The following is a 23,919-nucleotide window of genomic DNA, read 5'->3' as shown; positions in this document are numbered from 1 at the left end:
GAATAGAATAAGACAACTGAGACCAATTTTCACCCATTTACTGAGGAAGAAAAAAATATTTAATATTTTTGTTGTACAAGGAATAGTGCCTAAGGCAGGTACTTATATTCCTGACCTCAGCCCCACCCACACGCTCCTGTTTTATAAAGCTATAGGACAGCAGAGTTGGAATTGAAAAGAAAGATAGGGTAAAAGACAACAAATAAATTGGACAGGAGTGGGAAATGCAGAAAGAATAACAGCCACACACGTGCCAGTCAAACACTTTAAGTCCCTGCAGCAAATCTGAAAGATGCCAACCAAGTCTGCACTGGCTGGTGACCCTGCCATGGATGCAGGTGAAAATATTCAATACTAAGGAGTCGAGTGACAAGAGGAAACTGGGCCACAGCTACAGTGGGACGATCCAGAGAGAAGGGGGAGTACCTTGCGGCACACAAGCTAGAAATCCTCCTCTCAGGGGGGCCAAACTACATCCCACCCATCTCCTTGCTTTACCATAAACTGTTTATTCTTCAGGAAAGTGAGACCCTGGCAAGGCATGCCATTCCAGGATAAGGCTGAGCAGTCCGAGATCTCTAAGAGACTGCCTCTTTTATAAAGATATAAAAAGTGGATTAGGGTAAGTGGGGATGGTGAAAATTGTAAAGATTTTCAAAAATAAAATAGAACCCAGAGAAAATCTCAAAGCTGCCGCCACATAGCACCAGCAACCAGTTCTTGCACTTCTCTTCCCTGTCTCAGTAATCCCCTCTACAGAAGATTTATATAATTGGGACAGCTCTTCCCTGCAAAGTCTGCTAGTACCAGGTTATAACCTGGAGAGTAGGGAGTGTCTGCCTTAGGCTGGTTTGTGCTTGAGGCCACATTAGGTCTCCTTGAGGACATTTATCTTAGCGCAGATCTTGAGGGCAGGGCCCAGTTTGATGTTCATGGCACTCATGAGATGTTCTTCTTTAAGTAATAAGAGGGCCTGTCCATCGATCTCCTGGGAGCGAAACTCCTCTGCAATCTCCTGGCAGCCTAAAAGGTAATCATGAGAGCATGTGTGAGAAACAGCATGGTGGCACAAGGGGACAGGAGGGGGAAACGAGACCTAGCAATGGTAAATTCCAAAGTAGAACTTGGCTTGTCCTATATTCAGTAATAGAAAGGTCTGAGCTTTGTATGCAAAATGAAATTAGAGGGCAGACATCCAAGGTCAAGAAAGGAAGAATTAAGTTGTTCAGCCACAGAAGTAACTTCATTCAAATGGCTTGTGGTAAGGGACGAAAATATTTCTTCTACCTGGGGGGGAAAAAAGGTAAGGGCCTTTATGACATGTTGTCTAAGGGCCCGGAATTCAGACAGACCACTTAAAGGGTAGGGAGAAAATCATCCCTTTGTCAAAAATAGTTTAGAAATCGTCTTGTCTTGCAGGGAGTGGGGCAACAATGGTACCTTTGTTCCTAACCCCCTCCACCAAAAAAGGTCTTTTATTCATGGTGGCTGTAACAGTTAATCACATACTAAAAATATCTCTTATCCAAAAGCTATTGAGAAATATAGCTGAATCATAGAAATGAGAAATATTACAAAACTGCTGGCCCAGTAGAGGACATCAACCCAGAATGAATGAGGAGCCAGGCTATGGACACTGAATAACTATCAAGAGTAAAGTTAATTCTGCTCCCTGTTGTAAGGCCCATGGTGTTGGAAAAGTGAGTGCATAGATGGCCTTGGTTCTATTGGAGAGGTCCTACCTACCTTGTAGGGAAGCAATGAACTCATACACCTCCTCTACACTCCAACGGCTGGGGTTACTAGACAGGAACACGGGGTTGATGCCATGTAATTCTGGTGTAGGCGGAGCTGTATTAGGGTTGCCCAGGTCACGCTCTCCATGCCCAGCTCTCACTGATAAAGGCCCAGGAGATGTTGGGGAGAGTGCTTCGTCATAACTGGAATTATCTGAACCCCGGCTAGAGTCCTCTTGACCCTATAGAGGAAACAGTGTCATGAGTTCCCCCTACCCCGACCACCATGAAAGGAAGTTAACATTGGGCATCAAGGAAAACCTAATCCTTAATACACTGGAAATTTGTATCACTTTCTTGATAACTCCTCTTACCTGTACTACTAACAATGGATATAGATTTTCTTGGTTGAAGTACAGTATAAGGATTAATAGGTACATGAACTAGTACTCAGGAGAGGAGACAAAGGAGGACAGAATCTCTTGGAATTTAGAGTACGCAATCTGTGAAACCAGAATTCTGGTTTCACATCCCTTTACATGAGTAAAGATATTGCCCTGTAGGGGAGGGGAATAAGAAAAGTCCCATTATAAGCACAGCTGGCTCTGCAACAGAGCTTACCCGGTGGCGCTTGCCCTGGATCTTGGCACGGGCAATGTCAGAGGAGCTGCGACGAGGCCCACGCCGGCGCACCCGAGCATAATTGGCTTCTTGAAACTCCTTCATTTTCTTCCTCTTCAACCTGAACTGGTGGCTACAGCTCACATTGTACCTACAGGTCAGGGCATATGCAGGATGTCAGAGGAGCTATAGAAGACTCTGCTACCTGCCCTAAATGTGAACTAGTATTTTAAGAGCTTATGTGGGGAAGCGGACTTGGCCCAGTGGATAGGGTTCAAACCCTGGGCCTCCTTGACCCGTGTGCAGCTGGCCCACGTGCAGAGCTGATGCGCGCAAGGAGTGCCCTGCCACACAGGGGTGTCTCCCGTGTAGGGGAGCCCCACATGCAAGAAGTGCGCCCGTAAGGAGAGCCGCCCAGCGCGAAAGAAAGTTCAGCCTGCCCAGGAATGGTGCCGCACACACAGAGAGCTGACACAGCAAGATGATGCAACAAAAAGAGGCAGAATCTCAAGCCACTGAAAACAAAAGCGGACAAAAGAAGAATACTCAGCAAATCGACACAGAGAACAGACAACTGGGGTAAGGGTGGGCGGGGGAGGGGAGAGAAATAAAAAATAAATCTTTAAAAAAGAGCTGATGTGGGGAGTAGAACAGAAGCAAAGAGGGAGACAAAACATCGTCTGTGAGATGATCCTAGGGAAGAGGTGTGACATAAGATGTAGGAACTAGTACGGAGGGCGGAGAGGGGCACGGACATTACCTCTTAGCACAAGTCATGGAGCAGAACCTCTTGGAGCCACGGAACTGCTCTGCAGGAGCATACTTCCCACAGTACTCACACTTCAGGAGATTTGCCTTCTTATCTAGTTCTGAAAAACAAGGGATCCCTGGAGAGTTGCCACTGGTTTCTGCTGCCCCTCTGCTGCCATCATTAGGCCCAGAGCTGGATTCTCATCACAGAAACATACTGAGACAGTTTACCCCCAAAGACCTACACAACCTAACTGGAAATCCCTAAAACACAAGATTCAAAATATAAAATCATGAAGACTTTGTCCCACCATGATGTCTTTAAAGTCTTCCTAATCTTAAACCAGCCTATTTCCAGTTTAGCTATTTACTAATATTATCCTAATTCACACTCTCAGATTTAAACATGACTCCATTTCAGAATGAGAAAGAGGAACCAACTTACTGATGACTAAAAAGATGTAAGCTATTTCTCCCACAAAGATATCCAAAAGCAGGCAAAATGTAACTAAGAGACCTTAATTTAGATTATTAAATCTAGAATAAAGAGAAGTGGAAATTTAGGTTATAAATACCTTATTTTACATCATCTTTTTCCTTACAGTAAAAAGTAATTCAACAGGTTACATTAGCTCGATAAAATTTCCCTAATCCTACATAACTCCTTTTGTGATTTTATACATTCTGATTATATGGTTTCTGTGTACAGATGATCTATTTCCCATTTCAAATGAAGTTACTATTTATACCACGTCCTCAAATACATCTCCAATAGTCTCCTTCTCCCAGGTAGGCCTCTAAAAAAATACTCACCAGTAGATGGGCTGTCCCCTCCCAAGGGGCCACCTGACTGATTCTCATTCAGCCCTGTTGGGAGGCCAGTCTGTAGTGGCTTCTCAGACTCTTTCAATAACTGAGAACAACCCACCTGTCCCAGAAAAAGTTTACAGTTAAGTTAGCCCAATTCCTTTCTGCCCCTATATAACTCTCCCCAGCATTCCTCACCATCATGTCTTTCCCAGGATCTCTCAGTTAACGGCCAAATCTGGGGCAGAGAGTTCACTTTCAGCATGGCAATCAAGTGTCTCTAACTGGCTCTTCTCCGATAAGCCACGGGAGAACAGGTTTCTGCCCTGGCTCCCTATTTTGCCTTTTTCCTTCCTAGGATGCAGGGAATGTACTAGGAGTCAAGATCTTGGTTCTCATCTTAATTCTGCAACCAGTAGTACCTAGGAGAGTTCCTTAACTTCTCTACCACAATTTTCATCACTATAAAACAACAAAGTTTGTCTTACTATACAGTAAAGCTTTAACATTTAAATATTGTTACTTTTTTTTCTCCTTTCCAACATTTTCATTTTTTTTCTCCTTTTCTCCTTTTCCTTCTTTAGAACTAACCAAATGACATGAAGCATTCTCTAATAATTAAATAGTGTGCCTTTTGTTTTTAGTGGGGTTTGTCAGGACTATCGTAAAGACAATCATCAGACCAAGTCCCCAATTTAAAGTCCCACCTTATAGCCCTGCCCTCACCGGGAAAGGTTCTGCTCCTTCCTGGATAACAAAGCCTTCAATGATGTGGGTGAGAATCTGGGGCTTCACAATGGCCTGTGGGGGTTTTGAGTCACCCATCTGTCTGGACACCATAGCTAGCGAAGGAGGTGGTGCCGATGGGGCAGGGGCCAAGGCTACTAGTTCACTGCTTGGAGCATTAGCATTCCCGCTGGCCATGGGTTCAACTTTCTCTGGAAAACAAACACAGATTAAAGGATAAGTATGGGACAACATAACTGATCCACCTGTTAGCCTAGCCATTCTGATCTGACAATCATACATCTTCACTCTTGATCGTTCACCCTGGACTGTTTCGGGGTCTGCTTATTTGTCCTCCAAATTCAGGTTCATTTCCTGCTGTCTTATGGCTCATTTAGAACTATTTATTCACTGTGCATCACAAGAGCGTTTTAGAAGCATTACCTCCCAGACTGCTCTTCTCCTCCATGGCCTTTGGGCTCTCTGCTACTGGAGATGCCTTGGCAGGAAGCATTGAACCCAATGTAGAGACATCTTCTCTTTCTTCCTCAGACTCAGCCTTGCGTTTGACAGCCAAGGTCTGGGGTTTGCCCTATATAGTAAAGAATAGGAAAGGGGAAAGAAAGAAACCCAGAGTCACAAATGAAGGATTATGAGGAATAATTACTCCCATTACTTTCAGAGAAGATTTCCTTAGTTCTACTTGTATACTTCCCATGCTACACTAAATCCTGGTCATTCCCTAAAAGTATAACTTCTCTACCAGGATAAAAAAAAATGCAACATTATTTAGCCCTGACCTAGACCTCAAGACCCTGGATTTATTATGTTTTTCTCAACCTTGATTTGGTTAAGGCTATCTTGATGTAACTTAATACAGATCCAAAAACCCAGAATGACTTAAGTAGAAAATTCAGATATTTAAAGTTCAGATATTACGTACATTATCTTTTTCTCTTACAAAAAGAGCAGATAAATACCAGTATCTTAACTATCTCAACTCTTCATCCCCCTATTAAGTTAAGCTCTACTCTCACTGAGCCCCAGGTCTACTCTCAAGGGTGAAAGTGTCTTCAAAACCATCAAGCATCACTCACCGGCAGGTGCACAGACTGCATGTAGAAGGCAGCAGGGACCTGGGCTACAACAGGTGAGGAGGTAGTGGCCCCACCCTTTACTACATGTGCTGTTCCCTGCACGGGGGCAAGGGTCATCCCAGGGGCCAATGTGGAAGGGCACTCCTGCACTGTACCAGGTGCCTGGGATGAAGGTGGCGAGGAGGCCAAATGGGCCTGGCCAGCTGGTTGCACTGTACCAGGCATCCCCCGGGAAGTCGGTACAGCAGATGCCAACTGTGCCAACCCCAAAGCCTGTGCCTGGGCTGTGCCTGGCTGTCGGGTGCCCACAACTTGCACAGGGATATGGGGTGGTGGTTGCTGTGTAGCTGACATCTTAGCAGCCCCTAACTGTGGAGGCTTGATAGGAGTGACAGGTGGTTTGGACTGGATGGGGATGGGTGGCTTGGGGGTTGGGTCAGGTGGGAGGGACAAGGGTGAAGACTGAAGCATGGGTTGAACGACCAGGGTTTGGGCTTGCTGCTGAGATTGGGAAGGTGGGACCTGCTGAGTAGGTGGGACCTGTGGTGGCTGAGGGGCAGTGAGGGTTGTGGCTTGCTGCTGCTGCTGCTGCTGCTGCTGCTGTTGTTGCTGCTGCTGCTGGGCCAGCTGGAGGTGGGTAGCTGTGTGGAGTAGCTGGGATTGCCGGTGCTGGAACTGCTGCTGGTGGTGGATGGCAATCTGCTGCTGGATCACCACCTGTTTCTGCTGAAGGTGGATCTGTTGCTGCTGCTGAATCAGTGAATGGGGCTGGATCTGTGTGTAGGTGGCTAGAGGAACAAGCATCGAATGGAACAAAGAGAAAGAAGGGCTGAAAATAAGTATTGTTAATTTAAAGCAAAGTCAATCTTCCAAGGAAATCTAGCCTACAAGGAACTTCAGGATCACCTCACCCATACTCTCTCCTCTAAGTCAGACACTGCCAACCATCTCAAAGATCTTAAAGATCTCAAAGAAAAGATTGCCCTTGCTCAGTCATTTAACAATCCTCCGAAACCTGCATTTATCTAACTTCTCTTTTCTTTGCTATACTTAAATGTCATCTCCTTTTACTCTGTACTCAGCAAAGAGAATGGCTGGCCCATCCTCCATATGACTAGGCTGAGTCCCCATTTTATTCATTTTTTGCATCCCTAGAACCCAGCCCAGTGCCTGGCACACAAGAAGCCCTTAATATTCACTGAAATAAAAAATATCCAAATATCCAAAAATATCCAACTTTTCCCCATGAATGCATTGGTTTTAAAAAATTCTTCAGTCTTAAGAGTCAGCAGCTAGAGACTCTGACCTTACTCAGTTTCCTCTGCTGTAAACTGCAATGGACGATCTCCACCCCTCCACGTTTTATAAGAATGCCCAGAGAATATACAAGGGATATGATATGAACGCATTTTGGAAATAGATGTACTATGGTCTATGTATGCTGGGTACTAGAAAGATAACTGATAATTAATTTGGGGGTCAACTAAGGTGCTAGAAACAAGGCAAAAATAACCATAATTATGTAAGCTACATACAGCTAACTATATATCTAAACACAGTCCAAAAACAACTTATAAAACTATTTGGGTATTTATTTATTTACTCCTTTGTATCCTTATCATTGATACAGATGATACAAATTGATTATAGAAAGCCATGGTTCCATTTGTTAATCCTAAAGGCTCTAATGCATTTAAATCATCTCTGCTCTACACTGGGTCAACTAACTGTTAAAAGACATATTCCTGATGGTAACTTGTAAGCCCCATAAGGACGGAGTTTGGTTTTCAAAGATGTATGCCCCAACACCTCTGGAACATAGTAGGTGAATAAACAGGTACAGTGAGCAAACTGAAGAACGCAGGGCCCAAGGAAGTCAGTACAAGGCAACTTGTAAGCTGATGGTTGCCTGGTATAAACAGACCAGATTTATTCCTGTTCATCTGTCCTCCTGTCTCTCTGTACTACTATGTTCAAAGCTGACAGAATTCTCTTTCCTCCTTCTATTCTAGGGCCAAGAGAAATAAGAAGACAAATGTACACTGAAGATTTCAAACAAGTTTGAGAGAATAGTGAAACGACATTGTGAGAGGCAACAGCTTACCTGAGCTAATAAGGGTCTGGCTGGGAGCAGGTGTAGCTGTTCGTGTCAAGTTCATGCCCACGTTCTGACCACTCCCCTCTGCTTCAGCCTTCTTGGCCGCTGCACTTTCTGCCTCTGTCTGGCTGCCCTGGCTCACAGTCACTGTTTGGGCTGCAGGCAAGGGCTGCACCACTCCTGTGCCCTTCCTGGGACAACTCCCACCACCACCCATTCCTGAGGAAGACAACTGACCCAAACCCCCAGGTGGCTGGCCACCTCCTACTGGACCCATGGACCCCGGGATGCTATTCCCACTGCTTCCACCAGCTTGGCTAAGGTTGAGGGACTGGCCTGTGGCCCCAGAGGAAGCCTGAGCCACAGCTAGGGCCTGGCTAGAGGCCTGAGAAAGGCTAGAGGCAGGGGAGGCTCCAGGAGGAATGGCCTTCTGAGTTGAGCCTTGCATCTGGGGTCCTTGGGCTGAGGCCTGTTGGCTCCTCACTGCCAAGTTCTGCACCTGGAAGACATGAAAAAGATAGATTGAAAAAAGGGAGACAAGGTTCTAAGGTCAAAGATTTCTCTCACTGAATTGGAAGCAGTGAAGACAGCTACAGTGCCATATTCCACAACATACCTCAACTTGTACCCTTGACCTTTACAGCAATGTACATTAAAGGCCTTCCAGTCTCCAAGGGAGGATCTGTGGAATCATTATCTGATTTTTCAGTCTCCTTTATTCACTATCAAATCTGTTATCAAGTTTGGGCATTTGTTTCTTTAAAATTTGTCCCTTAGATTATTCCCTTTCTTCTCCTTTCATTCATTCAACATCTGTCAAATGCCTACCATGTTTCAGGTACTATAATGGATACTGGGAAAGACAGTCCCTGCTCTTAATGAGTACATTCTATTATGGTAGAAAGACAAGAAAATCACCAGTTACAAATAGTGTGCATAGATATACACAAGGTGCTATGGGAGCACAAAGGAAGATCAACCCAAGACTAGGTGAGCAGGAAAGATTTCCTAGAAGAGGTGATATCTGAGCGGAGACTCAGGATCAGTAATAGTGAAGGCCAGCATTGGAAGACACAGGTAAAGGCACTTGGAGGACATCACCATCCCAATATCCTCAGGACTGAGGAATGAACAAACATCAGGGAGGAATGCGAACTATGGACTAAAGTAGACATTATTATTCTAGTAACTGAAGAATTAGTAACACTGATATAAAGGCAGTGGTCACCAGAGGTTCTAGGGGAGGGAGAGAGAAGAATGGGTATAACATGGGGCATTTGGGGGACATTGGAATTGTTCTGCATGACATTGCAGTGACAGATTCAGGCCACTACATATTTTGTCAAAACCTATAAAATTGTGCATTGCAAACTGTAAATCATAATGTAAACTACAGACCATGATTAGTAGCAATCCTTCAATATGTGTTCATTAATTTTAACAAATGTACCACATTAATGAAAGACATTGTTAATGGCAGAAAGTAGGGGAGGGGGAGGAGGTGGGGAATATGGGAATTTCCTATATTTTCCATGTAACATTTATGCAATCTAAAGCTTCTTTAAAAATAATTAATAAATATATAAATAAAATAAGCATTTATAGGGCACAGAGCCAGGAAAGAACACAATATTTTTGGAAATTACTAGCAGTTTCACTATGTTTGGAGCAAGTCACAGAAAGTAGCAAGAAATGACACTTGGAAGGTAGTCTGAGGCTAAGGAGGTGGGAGATGCCAGATCATGAAGGAGGCCTGATTAGTTGAAATAATGAAAGTCTAAACTTTAGTTTGGAAACAAAAAGTGTATCTGTCTGATTCACTTCTATTTTCCTAGCACCTAGCACAGTGTCTGGCATACAGTAGTAAGTGCTCCAACATCTTCAACATTTGAATAGAGGAAAGGAATAATGACAACTTAATTGATTCTAGGAAGCTACTGAAGCATATTAATCAGAATAAACATGATCAAATCTATAGCTGAAACCATAGCCTTTACATTGCTGATGGAAGTATAAATCAATACAACTACTCTGGAAAGCAATTCAACATCATATCCTAAAACTGAACATTCACATGTCCTATTACTCTGGAATTCCACAAGAAGCTCTTGCCCTTGTATAACAGAATGTTCACAGCAGCACTGTTCACAGTAACAAAAGCCTGGAAACAACCCAATGCCCATCAACAGAAGAGAAGATAAGAAGATAAAGTGTAGAAGAGTCAATGCAATATGTTGTGGTTTGAGGCTGTATGTACCCCATTGTAAGTAGGACCTTCTGATGAGGTTATTTCAGTTAAGCTATGACTCACCTCAAGCATGACTGAACCCTATGTTCCCTTCCCTGAGCTTCACCTCTTTTCCTGTTCCTGCCAAACTCTTAATAATTGTTTACATTCAGTGTATCCATTCTCACTATCCATTCATTCCTCAACTCATATTACTTTGTCTCCATACTCCACTGAAATAGCTCTCCCTCCATGTTACTAAATGCTTCTTTCTTGTCCTCCCTACTGCATTCAACAGAGATGAGGAGTCCTCCTCCTCCTCCACTTCCTTCATTCCCTTTTGCCAACTGTCACTCTCTATCCAACCTTGAATTGCCCTATTTTCTCAAGGCTCATCCTAAACCCTAAGGGCTCCTTTTTAAAGGTACTTCTCTTCCCAAGCCAAACCATCTCCCAAGCAATTTCAAATATTCCCTTGACTTCAATTATCATCGACCTGTCTACTCCTCTCAAACATTTATCTACAACCCAGACCTCTCCTCTGAGCTCTAGAACCATATACATAGAGATGCTAACTCGATATCTCTTGAAGATGGCTCCTAGACACTTCTAAGTCATCATGTCCAAAACTTACCTTCACCCTAAATCCATTTCTCCAATGTTCTTCATTGAGTAAATAGCACCACCAGCTACCACAATGCTCATGGCCTCTCCCTCAACTCTATCTACTCAATTGTTGAATCATTCACCTCTTTCATTTTATCTTCTTTCTAAATTCTTCTCTTATCTATTCATTTCTCTCTCTCCAACGATACCCACCTAATCCAAAACATCATCTTTCTCCTAAACCAGGGGTTCTTAACATTTTTTGTTCCATGGACCCCTTTGCCAGTTAGGTAAAAACCAAAGACCCCTTATTAAGTCCACACTATACTGTGTATTATTTAATAAATATATCACACCCACACCAACATGTCCCCACAAGAAAAATGTTTTTGAATTTCAATTCAAGCTCATGAACCCCTTGATAAGAATCCCTCCCTAAACAGTTGTAACACACTTCTTATCTCTATAATCAGTCACATCCTTTCCATTTTTTCTCCACAGAGGAACCAGCATGGTCTTCAAAAAGATAAACACTCAAATCTCTCCATGTCTAAACTCCTTCTATAAACTGTGTGTGTGGTGGGGCGGGGGTGGGGGGAAGAGGAGGGAGGAGGGAATATGGGAACTCTTATTTCTGCATGATTTTCCCATAAACTTACAACTGCTTTAGTTTTGTTTTGTTTTTTTAATTTTTAAAGAAAAAAAAAAAATCCTACCATAGTATACTATTGCCCTTCACATCAAGCCCAAAATCCAAAGCCCAGTCCCCACGGTCTTGCAGGATGAGGTTCCTCCCATTTCTCCAACACCTTCTCCAGTTCCCACTGCCAAACTCCAAGAACACAGGCCTTCTTTTAATTCCTCAAATATACCAAGCTTCTTCCCTTCTTATGGCCTTTGGACACACTGTTCCCCTGCCTTCAACACTTTACTTCCATGTCATCACCTGGCTAAGTCCTGGTTTAAGTATCAAAGTATCACCTCCTTCAGGAAGGTCTTTATTTTTTACCCAAACCCCAAGGTTAAATTTGGTCCCTTTCTATGTTCTCAAAGCACTCTGTACATTCCAAAGAGCAATTATTACACCATTTGGGTGACTGTTTAATGTCTGAGGATTCAATGGTCTATAATCTCCATCAATGTAAGGATCATGACTTTCTTGGACATCCAAGGCTAGGGAATACGTAACACATCATGTCCAGGTACTATCGTTTACACCTATCATTTAGTCCTTACAACATACCATTATTTTATAAATGAAGAAAATGTGGCAGAAGTTAGGTCATTTTCCCAAGGTCACACAATTAGTAAATAGTAGAGATGGAATCTAAGGTAAACACCAGGCTCACATTTTTAACCATTACTCTATGTGCTCCCATATATTGATACTGAAATATTTGGTGACTGGATGGATATATAAATGAATGAATTGGATAGGGAAGCAGTCCCAACTTAATCTTCTCCTCAATTGCTATTTCCATAGTCTAAAACAAAGGTCTTCCCTTATAGATGACCACAGGAGCTAGCATGTTCTCTAACTTCTCTTTCTTCTCCAGGAGCATGTACTAAGTGGTGCTTTCTAAAATACTTTCTTTCTCCTGTTAATCTGCTGTTCAATAACAAGCAATGGCCCTTTCTGCCTACAAACTCCTTTACTTGGCCTTCAGGCTCCTCCCTTACAATGACCTCTTCTACCTTTAGGCCTATCACCTCCCCTCCATCCATCTCATCCCCAACTCCCACCACACATGATCATCTTTCCATGTGAACTATGCTTTTCAGCTTGCTGTTCTCTCTCCAGTTATCTTCTAACTCTAGAGCAAATTCTACCCACTTTCCAAGACTGTTCAAGAATCCCACAAAGACACTGCAAAGTAATGCAGCCAACTCTTCTCTAAGCTCAGGTGTCACTCAAAGGTAGTAGTAGCACTTAGTTTAGCACTTTGTTCTTTAAGCTCTCTGAAAATGTGTATTTCTTTTTAATCATTCCATTAACTCTTTTTAATCATTTCTGGGATATATCTAAGTGTATCAATAGAAAAATCTCAATATATAGTCACTAAGGGATAGATAAAAAGGATGAAATATTTATTGTAAGAGCCTAGTTTATAACCCATTTTTAAAAGTTAAAGCCTCAGACTCTACGTATACAAGGCATGGGAAGTAATGATGTTGAAGACTTTTACAAGGAGCAGTGAGCAGGAACTCAAGTTGAGAATGTAGTAACTCATAAGCAGAAAGAACCAAAAAGAACCAAACATTCCTCCAGCAAATCAGCCAGGTCTTCTTCACATCTATCTAACCATAGACATCACTCACTATTCCTTACCTTCAAGAGACAGCACTGCAAAGTGATAGTTAAGACCTCTTGAATAAAACTGAGCTACAGAGGGCTATGACAGGAAATCTGCCAATACTGGGAGTTAGACTTCCCAGATTCAGAGGGCTATTTTCAGTCAAATCTACTTCCCTTCCTACCTCAAAAGTTTTAAGGGATTCAAGTACAATAGTAATTTTAAAATAAATAAGAATTCTGAAAATTAGTAATGGGGCAGAAGGGGGGCCTTGTTCCACGGATAGTCTCCTCCCCAACACCCATCCACAGGTAAAGTGGATGCCACCGACCTGATCTGCATCTGCATGAACTCCAGGAGACTGGGCAGATGGAACTTCTTGTTGGACTGCAGCCACCGCCCCGTTAGGCATCAGGATGAGTTGGGACGCTAGAGGCACATTCCGGCCCAGGGTCCGGTTTACCTGCAATAGGTTTCCCAGCTGTGGCTGGCAAGGAGAGCAGGAAGAGGAAGAGCAGAGAAAAAGAGGACAAGAGGAAAAGAAGAAAGGGACAGAAGAAATAGAAAGAAAGGACCACATGACAAAATAAACAGAAGATACTAAACAGCTAAGCCCTGCCCCTTTCCACACCAACCCAGGAGACTCTCATTCTCCATATGCGATGAAGCATCCAGAAGAACACCTAGAATGCACAGAAAACTATGGAGTGATAACAAAGAGTCAAACATCAAAGAAGTTGAGACAATGAGGATTTTAGAGCAAGAACTTACATACAGTAAGGAGATGGGCTGAGAGATAGCACTTAGAATTTGTGTACTAGAGCCACAAGTTTAAAGATTAGACTATGTCTGACATGAATTTAGCCAAATAGAAGATGAGACCAATATCTTCTAGCTTAGGATCTCAATGTAATCTGCAGGCTACCTGTGAAAACTGAGCATCATTTCTAGAGGTAAGTTCAATCAGTTTGTCTCAAAATATCTGGACAATCATGGTCAACTAAAATAGCTTTCACTCAAGTTCTTGCCAGGGACTGAACTATGCCCCTGGCACAACAGAGGCTGTGCCCATGGCTTACCCGTAGATACATCTGAGCTTGGGACTGGTTGAGGGGTGGGGAGGTGGTATTCCCCAGTAGCACAGATTGGGTCAAGGTGGTGGCACTGGGAGAGCTCACACTCTGGGATCGGCTGATGAGCTGGGCGGCCGACGTGGTGGCCAGATTGATCTGTGTGGTATAGGAAGGAACCATGACTAAGGTATAGAAGAGATAAAAGGAATGTACATGTTCCTTTACTAACAACTTCAGAGTGACACAATCAAGAACAGAAAATATTACTTCCATGGTTATCGGAGGAAATAATAATAACTTCCTATCCTTAACTCTCATCCTGCTACTTTAGGGTATTATTAAAGTTAATTTAAAGACTTTTTTTTTAATCTCCCTAAACACTAGCAAAACAGTTGGAAGGCAAAAGAATGAAATGGAACTAACTTTGCATCTCACTGAAAAATTCAGAGATTATTCTTCTCCTTTGTTATCTCCCCTTCTTCCCCAGTATGGCCTTTCTCCTTTCTTAGACCATCTCATTAAACCTCTTACATAGATCCAGGTTTGTCACTTTCCTTACTCTCTACGTAAGAACAGTAAATCTCCACTGATGGCTCAACAACCTCTATGAGATTAGCTGCTCACAGTAGGGTAACCCAGGGACAAAGACCCAAGGAGAGAAGACTCAGTGGGAAAAGGCAGCACTCACCGAGGCCTGGGTGGTGGTAGCCTGCTGCTGTGTGGTGCTGGTGTTTGGGGAGCTGGCCTGTCGGCTGGCAGCAATTGTAGCCTGTTAGAAGGAAAGGGACACAGGAACAGACACGATGAAAGAAAAGGCTCTGAGCCTTCCAGTAATAAATCTCAAGCACAAAACACACAGAGATTTCAGGTAAGAACAAAGAGACTCTCTTGAATAAGGAAGAGTATATTCACTATTCCAGTAACCTAACATTACCATATATTAGCATAACCAAATCCCCCACATAAATCTCCTAGGACTGGCAAGCAACCTGTCCTCCTGCTCCCACTTTAATGTGGGAGAGCCTTTTGTTGGGTCCCACCATAAATCGCTGATAAGTCTAGCCCAGAATTGTCCAATAAAAATATAAAGCATGCTACAAATACAATTTTCTAGTATGCACAGTAAAAAACAGGTTAAAGATACAGGTGGTGGTATCTTTAGTTATTTTATTTAAACCAATTTGTCTAAAATAGTACCATTTCAACATGTAATCAATATAAAAAAAGTTATTAAAGAGATATTTCACTTTTTTTTCCATACTAAGTCTTCAAAATCCAAAATCTTTGCAGCACATCTCAATTCAGAAAAGCCATATTTCAGTACTCAAAAACTACGTGTGGCTAAAGTGGATACCATACTGGACAGCACAGGTCTAGAACAGAGCCATTCTATCTCTCACAAAGTGGCTCTCCCACAGTTCTTACTGCAACCCCAGAAGCTAAGGTCCACCCTTCCTCCTACAGGAAAACAGGAAGCAGAGGGGAGACTCTGTCACCAGCCTGGCTTAGTATAGGATGCAGAATCCCCCAAAAGTCTCCCCTACCCACCTGTAGTGCTGGTCCCCTCCCTCTCCAGCCTGCTGGCTGCTGACCTCTCACCTGCTGGACGGCAGCCAGACTATGCAGCTGGGCATTGCTGAGCTGCTGCTGGAGCATGAACTGGTGAAAATACTGAGCCGCATTGGGCTGCCTCTGCAGGGCTTGCAGAGCCTAGAAGGAGAAGAGAGAGCATCAGACCACTTAGAATGCATCACTCCTAACTCCTCTTCTATGTGAATCACTGTGAGATTGTGAAAGGGAGCCACAAAAGGAAAGAAACCAAGGGAGATGGGAGACTGGACTGCAACATCAAAAAGTAACGTGTCCATTTTTATATTAGAACCACTAAGTTCACATAGTCCTCTAAAAAACATAGGAAGCGATTGGTCCTACTATGGTCTATCTGGTATGTAAACAAAAGTAAAGCAGTGCAACACAAATGAACCCAATTTCTCAAAGTGAGACCTGGAAATTCATGATACAACAAGGAAACAGAATTGGAACTAGACAAGTAGAAAATAACGGATTTTTTTTTTTGGGGGGGCGGGGAATGTTGATTAATGTAAAAAGAAGAAAATGAAAGACTGTATTCTAGAAACACAGGAAGAATGACAGAGCTCTAAGGGTTTAGAAATGAGGAAAAAATAGAGTAAATAATGGCTATGAAAGATTCTAACATAAATTTTCAATGAGCTGGTAATCTCAAATATCAACAGTACAGTGGTAACATGTTCATACAGATGATACTGGTAGTTTAGTTTTAGTGTTAGCTGGATTCCTATTCTTTAGTAATAGAACTCTTCTTGTGATATGCCTAGTTATTCTAACTAACCAAAATGTTTTCTTAAATAAAAGGCCCCATTCCCAAAAAGAATAAAAAACATGGAATTTACTATTTGTCTAAAAATATGGAACATGGTCCATTATACTTCCATTACTCAGGGTGATTTGCAAGAAAAGCTGAAGACAAAAAACCTGACACAATCCATGAAGAGAAACAGCATCGAGTTAGATGGGCTAAACGATATAAGAAACTTTACTTGCAAGACTGAATCTCATACTATGTGCTTGCTCAAACTTCTGTAAACTCAAGATTCTCTGAGCTGGAAGGAACCTTAGTAATCACCTACTCCAAGCCCCCCATTTTGATTGGAAAGGAAGTGAGGACAATTCTCTTCCAGCATCTTTACCTCTCCCAAGACAAAACCCACATCACGACCTCTCAGAGTTCAGTCTCACCTGTACTGCTTGCCGTTCATACAGTGACATTTGAGCTATCTGGGGCCGAGAGCTGCCCCCTGAGCTGGAACTCCCATTGGTGGAGGTGGAGTTCTGCTCACTCTCAGTCTCCATGATAATGGTCCAAGGTCCCTGAGGCTGGTGCTCTGACTCAAGACCTAGGCAGAAGCAGCGAAGAATTGAAATTTACACCTTGATCCCAAACTTTCACATTATTATTCAAGACCACAATACATCCATAAATTATCTAAGAATCCTCTTCTTCTTCCATAAGCCATGATTTCTCTGGTCTTAGAATTCCCAAATCTGTAATACCCTCTTACAACCGTATCTCCCATGCACATCTTTTGAAGCTGTGCAGTGTTTAAAAGCAACAACCATTACATATTTCCTCGTGGCTATCATTAAATGAAATGGCCAGAAAGTAAGACAGCACCTCACAGTACTAAGGCCACCTTACATTCCAAGAATTTTAACGTGTAAAGTCTTTTCATTTAAAAATTACTGTCATCTCATTTTTATCTCCCTCTACATCGTTATTATCAGCATCATCTTAATAATGGTCACTATTTACTAAGAAGCCACATGGTACGTGTCACTGTGCTAGGCTCTTTGCCTGAGCTATCTTTCACAGTGCAGTAAGGTAAATATTACCCCCATTTTACAAGTGTAGAAATTGAGGTTGCACTGAAGCTAGAGTTGCCCATGGCCATCTACAGAGCCATTGTACACTAGCACATCCTTCTTGAACACAAAAAGTACCTGTAATTAAGGCAGTGTCACTCAGTTTGAGTACTTAAGTATCCTCATTTTATGGAGGGGGCCTCAAGAGACAGATGTGTCAAGGAGATCATGAAAGGTCATAAAACTACGAGTAGAAGAGCTAGTCTACAACCCATACAACCCAAATACTTGCATAGTTTCAGTTCATGCTACTAACACCACCTCGGGCAAGTCACTTTCCCCCACGTATATCTCAGTTACCCCATGTGCAAATAAGGCTTTCCAATTGAGGTATAATATATCATTTAACAAATTATTCCTAAGTATGAATTAAATATGTAGCAATGAAAATCTTCAAGAAAGGAAAGCAAGATTCAATTTTTAGACTACTAAAGGGTACTACTCTAAATGCAAGACATGTGAAAACATTGCTTGGAACCAGGCAGAGAGAAGACAGAAGCAATATGCCTCCAAAGTACCACTAAATGCAATACTTTTTTTGTTGAGTCCTTTTTTTTTCCTTCTTCCTTTTTTGTTAAACATGTTAACTATATTCTCTATTTTTCAGACACTGGGCCACTAAATGCAGACCAGCAAAGCACTATTTGGTTAAGGAATGTAAACTTCAAACAAGAATTTTTGCTAAGGGCTGTCAACAGTTTGATTAGGGTGAACCGAATTATTGCATCCAAAACAACAAAGTAAATAAAACCAATCTAGCCTTAACAATAAGGTTGAGGAGGTCTCTTATTCCATTCCCAATACCATCCGATAACATCATTATACCCCAAGAACTCTACCCATCTCTTCAGTTTCACTGCAAGCGTGAAAACAACCCAAGTAATACATAGGAGAAATCATATCAGCTTTGACTCTATCTTTTCCCCACACCTTTTGCCAAAATATCAAAGCACTAAACAGATACAGACCCATGACTCCTCATTATCAGCATGTGAAGAAAAAAAGTGGGTAAGGATTAGAGGCAGCACGGCATAGTTGTAAAGATCACTGGACTTAGTTCCCTGGACTCAAAGAACAAGACCCCTCTACTTGTACCCCTTTACTAGCAAAAACAAGGACATTAATTCCTACATTCATATGTGAAAATGCCCATAAACTGTATGACCCCACATCTCCTCCAAAAAGGAAGTCTTACTTTATTAATAATTATGTGTTTCAGTTTGTGAAATGGAAATAGAGGTGTAGAGGGACCAGCTTGAAGTCTTTCCATAAAATCGGGGGAAACAGTCCTCAAAACCAGTGTTCCTGGATCCTAGGCACATAAACCTAGTCACTGGTGATTAACATTGGGACCGTAAAATCAAATACAGAAAATGAAGACAACAAAAAGTTTGGGGAGGCACAGCGAATTTAAGTTTTTCAGAATTAAAGTAGAAAAGGAAGAGTGAGCAGCTGATGCGGAGGTCCCCGGAGTAGCTAAGCCCCGGTCCCGAAAGGTAACATATGGGCGTTTATGGGTGGGCTGGGTAGGAGCCCAGACCTTATGAAAGGGTGCTTGAAAAGATTACTGAAGGGGACCTGGTGCTGGGCCTACCGAGTCACGAACTGGAGGCAATATTTCCTTGGGCGTAAAATAAAACTGTGTCTTGGAGAAAAGATGGGGCATGGGGGAGGGGGAGGATGAAGTAATCTGAAGAACAGTTAGAGCAGACGCCGGGGAGAGTGAGGGGCGGTCCCCGTTCCATATAGCATCTCGATGAAAAGAGGTTCAAATACAGCTGGGGAAGGGGCAGAGAACAGGGGGGGTCCCAAGAGTGAACTGACCCAAGTGAGCAGGGAAATGTGCATACGGAAAGCAGGGAGACAGGCAGGAGGGAGACAGAGAAGTCAAGGGACTGGAGAACCCAGCGGACCATGAATAATAGCAGGGAAATAACTAGACAGCATGCTCGGATAGGAGAACCAAAGTCGGAGAAGGGAAAATGAATGAGGAGCGCAGCAGTCAGAGGCAACGAGGGTGACGGACAGAGAGCGTCAAGCGCAGCGGAATGAATAGCCAGACTCGGACAGGCAGAGCCGAAGGACGGCAGAGCCAAACACTAGAGGTAGGCAGGGAAAGAAACTGGGGGAGGTACCTGGGGCGTTACACAGACTCGGGTGGCTGAAGAAACCTCCCCGCGCGGCCAAGCCCCCAGACGTCCTGCCCCTCCCCAGCCCGCGGTCGCCCGCTGACCTTCGTTCCTGCCTCTGCACCCGAGTCCTCCGGGGGGGCGTCCGCCTCATGTGCCGGGGGTCCCCGGTCGCCAGACTGGGCGGGGGGCTCCCTCGGCCTCCGCGGCGGGCTCCCCTCGCCTCCTCCCCTTCCTGGAGGGGCGGGGGCGCCGAGGGCGGGGTGGGAGGTGCCCGGCGCGGCCGCCGCTCCCCGCCCCTCCCGCCGCTCCGGGTGCGGGCCCGGCCGCGGCTCCGCCAGGCCTCGGGGGCTCGCTCCGGGCCTGTCACTTCCTGCCGGGCCGGCAGGGTGGGGGCTGCAGGCCAGGGGCTGCGGGCCGGGCTGGAGGAGGGGGCTGGCGGGGAGGTGCTTCCGGGGCAGCCGGACCCCTCCCCCGGCCCTCCCCTCCCCTCGGCGCCCTCCTCCCCCCCTCCGTCGTGTCCCTCGTTTCCTGCCGGCGCCCGTTGCCATGGCGACGCCGCTCCCGGGCCTCTGCACTCCAGGCCCCGGGGTTTTTATGCCCTCTCTTCGCTCGCTCTCTTTCTCCTCTTTTTTCCCTTCTTTTTCTCCCGGTTCGGCTCGCCAGTTGGAGGACGAAGCTGAGACAGTGCTGGCCTCTAGTGGGGAACGCACCTCTCACAGCGAAGAGAGGGAGAAGGGAGGGAAGTGACGTGAAAGGGGGAAAAAGGAGATATTGTCTGAAGCTTCTTGGGAAGGAGATAGAAAGAATGGATGAAAGGAACCACCAGGCAGAGAGGCAGAGTAAGCTCCGACCCTAACGAAACGACTGACTGGAAAAGGAAATAAGACAGGAGAGAAAAGGAAGGAACGCAAGGAAGCACAACCAAGATTGAAGAAAGAGCGAGAATACTGATTGTTTAATATATTTTTTTCGTCTCTCTCTTTAACTCCAGGAAGGCGGGAAAGGATGCTGCACAGAAACTGAACCCATCGGGAACTGGCATTCATTTTAAAGCAGCAACCTTATATAACTTGTTATGAAGAACACTTAATAAGGTCTATATTTCAGGGACGCTTAAGTGTTCTTTTCTCAGATTTAAGTATATATGTTAAAGTGAGGACGACAGACAAGGAAAGTGGCAGGGGTATAAAAGATGTTGAACAATGGGGCTATCTTTGGAACACTAACCGTTTGATGAGGGGGTAGCCTTTTGTCATTTTTTTATGATATCGACTTACCAGTTTTTATTTTTTCAGTCATTCACCATTCAGCAAATATTTATAGAACGCCTTTACTTAATGTCTTTACCTAACCTTTGTTCTACCCAGTTATTTTCTTCCTTCTCTCTTAAAAGCCAATGCATAGTTTGTTTTTAGAGAAAAGAAAAACAGACGTGTGCTTATTGTTTATAAATTAGGTCCCTTTAGAATTGCACTGAGAGGGGACTGTTTGACTCCAGGCTCTTAATTTGTGGTGGCCAGATTTATGTGAGAGAAAAATCTCTTCCAGGTTTTCAGGAACCAGTCAGGCAAGTATGAGGGAAGAAACTGGAAGGTAGCCAAAGGACTGGAAGAGCAAAAACAAGGGCTATGGGGAGGTGAAAGTGTATGTTGCCAGGCCACGGGTGACAGGCTTTGGCTGAGGATGAAATGAAAAAAATTTGGCAGAGAGAACTAGTGGTAAAAACTAGGTAAAGCATTAAGTAGTTTAATGCAAACCTGGATTTTTGGTATGTCAAAGAAGCTTTAAGCTTTCTTGTGGAGGCTTAGAAATGCTGAATATCCTGGCACCAATGAAAAGGTTGTATCCACAGGTAATATTCAGGGTATGTGACACTCAGACCAAGAAGCAGTCCTCATGTACTTCCATGGGATAATTCCCACTATATGTCTAAAAAGATCTATAATATATATCCCAAGGATAGAGAATCTAGATGTTAGAGGATACACATTTATTTTTCCAACAGCCCATGGAATAAGGGTTCCTGGAGAGTTAACGTCTTTAGAAGTAAAGTAGAATCTCTAGTTCTGAGTATATTTACACTCCCCATTCAAAGATTTCTTCTATTTCCTGAGTTACCTACCCATCTACAGATTATACATCTAGATGATATTAGGGAATAAGATAGTGATATGTAATATTGTTGAATGTCGATATATATCTAGCCTGGAAATAATGGAAAACAATTCACAGAACATGCCATACTGATTGTGGATCCGTTTAATTTTTATATGTAAGAGCTTGTACTTCACGTTTTACAGTAACTGATTTCAAGTTCATTTCTAACACAGACCTGTAGTCCAAGGGCATAGGTCTAAGCAGTTTCTCCAAGGAAAATTCAGCATGAAAAGGAAATATATCAACAGCAAAGTGAAGTATTAGAAAACCTCCATCCAGAAGAAAATCATTTTCAGAGACTACATCAGTTTGGAATTAGGCACTGAAGAGCTCATCTGAGTCTAAATAGATCAAAACAATTTGTGACTTCCAGAGAATCCTTAACTGACTTTTCTTTTTCTGGATTTTTGCTACTTTCTCATTCTCATTTAATGATTCTGCTGAAATTAGTCTTTTCTTTTTCAAACCAAATAGTTCTTCTGAATGTAAGCTACATAATTTCTTTACTCTGCATAACACTGATGAATATTAGCCTAAATATGTGAAGAGGAAATGCATTCTCCCTGGTATGTAGAAATTGCAGCGCTCCCTGCCACAAGCTTGTCTAAATAAAGATCTCGATTTGAAAGGAAATCAACTGGATGGCAACTAAAGCAAATAGAGGATAAGCTAATATAATTTTGCATATCAATTGAACCTTGAATAACCCAGCATTGTGCAATGAATTGTAGAGGAAGAGATGGCCCTTAGGAGGATTTAGTACCATTGAAATGGGTCTATCTACAAATAATCTTGTAAGTATGCATGCATAATCACGTTTTTTAAGCAAACATGGATGGGATGAAGTAGGGGGGAAAGGAAAGCATAACCTTTATTCTGACCATCACCATTCGTGGATGTGAACACACCATACACATCCCACTCCCTTCTCAACACAATTCTAAATGCCATTTTGAAGTCTAGTTGGGAGAAAATGAAATGGAGAATTAGGAGGATTTATAGTCTTAAATTTTTAAAGCAAGAAAAGAAATTTAAATTATCCAATACTCTGAATTTGCAGTGGAAAAAATGAAAGCCTTAAGAATGAATGGGAAAGAAGGACATTACATAGAAGAGTCCCATAAATATTTGTTAGCCAAATTAATTTCCTAGATGCTTGCCTTTCTTCCAACTGAAGGAAAAAAAAAGGGAGAGAGGAGAATATAAGGAGACTTCTCATTCCTCACTACTAATGCCGCCCATAGTCCCTTTCTTTAAAAGCAGAAATTGCCATATTGATTGGTTCTGCCCCGTATTCTATCCATCATCGCCCTGAGAAAATACAGGCAAACTCCCACATCCTAGAGTAGCATTGGGTTGATGACACAGGCTTTGCTGGTTTACAGTTACCTTGTAAAAGAAGACAAATCTCTGGTTCTTCCTTCTGTAAAATGGGGACATCTTTATCAGAGTAGTTTTTGGAAATAGCTATTTATAGAGAACTTCATACAATACATGACATAGCATGAGCTTTGTTATTAGTTTCATTTAGGAACCCTATATATATATATATATGCACACACACACACACTTTTTTTTCTTATTTCTCATTCTTTGCATGTGCTGTGTCCATTTGTAGTGTGCTGATCTTCTCTTTCTAGGAGACACCGGGAGCCGAACCTGGGACCTCCCATGTGGGAGAGAGGCACCTAATCATCTGAGCCACCCCCACTCCTTGCTTTGTTGCATCTCTGATTGTGTTTCCTTGCTGTGTCTCTTGGTTGCATCATCTCACTGCATCATCTTGTAGCTCCAGTTTGCTACACCAGCCCTTCACACCAGCTCGCTGTTTTGCTTGTCTTCTCCAGGAGGCACCAGAAACCAAACCCAGACCTCCCATGTGGTAGGCAGGAGTTCAGTCCCCTGAGCTACATCCACTTCCCCAATATATTTTTTGTCATCACCAAATTCATCAAAACCATTCTTTATTTTCATTTAACCTACATCATAACTTTATTAATTAGATATTTATTTAATGAGTTTCATCAATTTACTATCATTTTATATGAAAAGGGTATTCCCTTCTTGGTGTACTAAAGTTACCTCTTTCTGGTTCCTCTTTCTAAGATCAGGAACAAGACAAAGATGCCCACT

General features: G+C 43.0%; 1 protein-coding gene across 7 annotated transcripts; it reads right to left on the bottom strand.

Moving 5' to 3' along the window:
* Positions 1-22: 22 nt before the first annotated feature.
* On the bottom strand, positions 23-19,880 carry PHC1 (polyhomeotic homolog 1). Of its 7 annotated transcripts, none has more exons than XM_058282747.2 (15): positions 19,731-19,880; positions 16,814-16,971; positions 15,635-15,745; positions 14,724-14,804; positions 14,042-14,191; positions 13,294-13,425; positions 7,842-8,334; positions 5,738-6,525; positions 5,085-5,232; positions 4,641-4,852; positions 3,921-4,035; positions 3,118-3,226; positions 2,358-2,508; positions 1,747-1,978; positions 23-1,023 (listed from the first exon to the last, which is right to left on the bottom strand). In XM_058282747.2, the coding sequence occupies exons 2-15, from the start codon at positions 16,925-16,927 to the stop codon at positions 869-871; spliced, it is 2,991 nt and encodes a 996-aa protein (XP_058138730.1). In that variant the 5' UTR covers positions 16,928-16,971; positions 19,731-19,880; the 3' UTR covers positions 23-868. The 7 variants fall into 7 exon arrangements, with proteins under 7 accessions (XP_058138730.1, XP_058138726.1, XP_058138728.1 ...); XM_058282743.2 differs by having other exon boundaries at positions 13,294-13,449; positions 18,466-19,877; XM_058282745.2 differs by having other exon boundaries at positions 13,294-13,449; positions 19,731-19,863.
* Between the last annotated feature and the right edge of the window lie 4,039 nt (positions 19,881-23,919).

Source organism: Dasypus novemcinctus, chromosome 20, assembly GCF_030445035.2.
Source record: "Dasypus novemcinctus isolate mDasNov1 chromosome 20, mDasNov1.1.hap2, whole genome shotgun sequence".
Lineage (NCBI taxonomy): Eukaryota > Metazoa > Chordata > Mammalia > Cingulata > Dasypodidae > Dasypus > Dasypus novemcinctus.
This window is presented reverse-complemented; position numbering and strand designations above follow the sequence as displayed.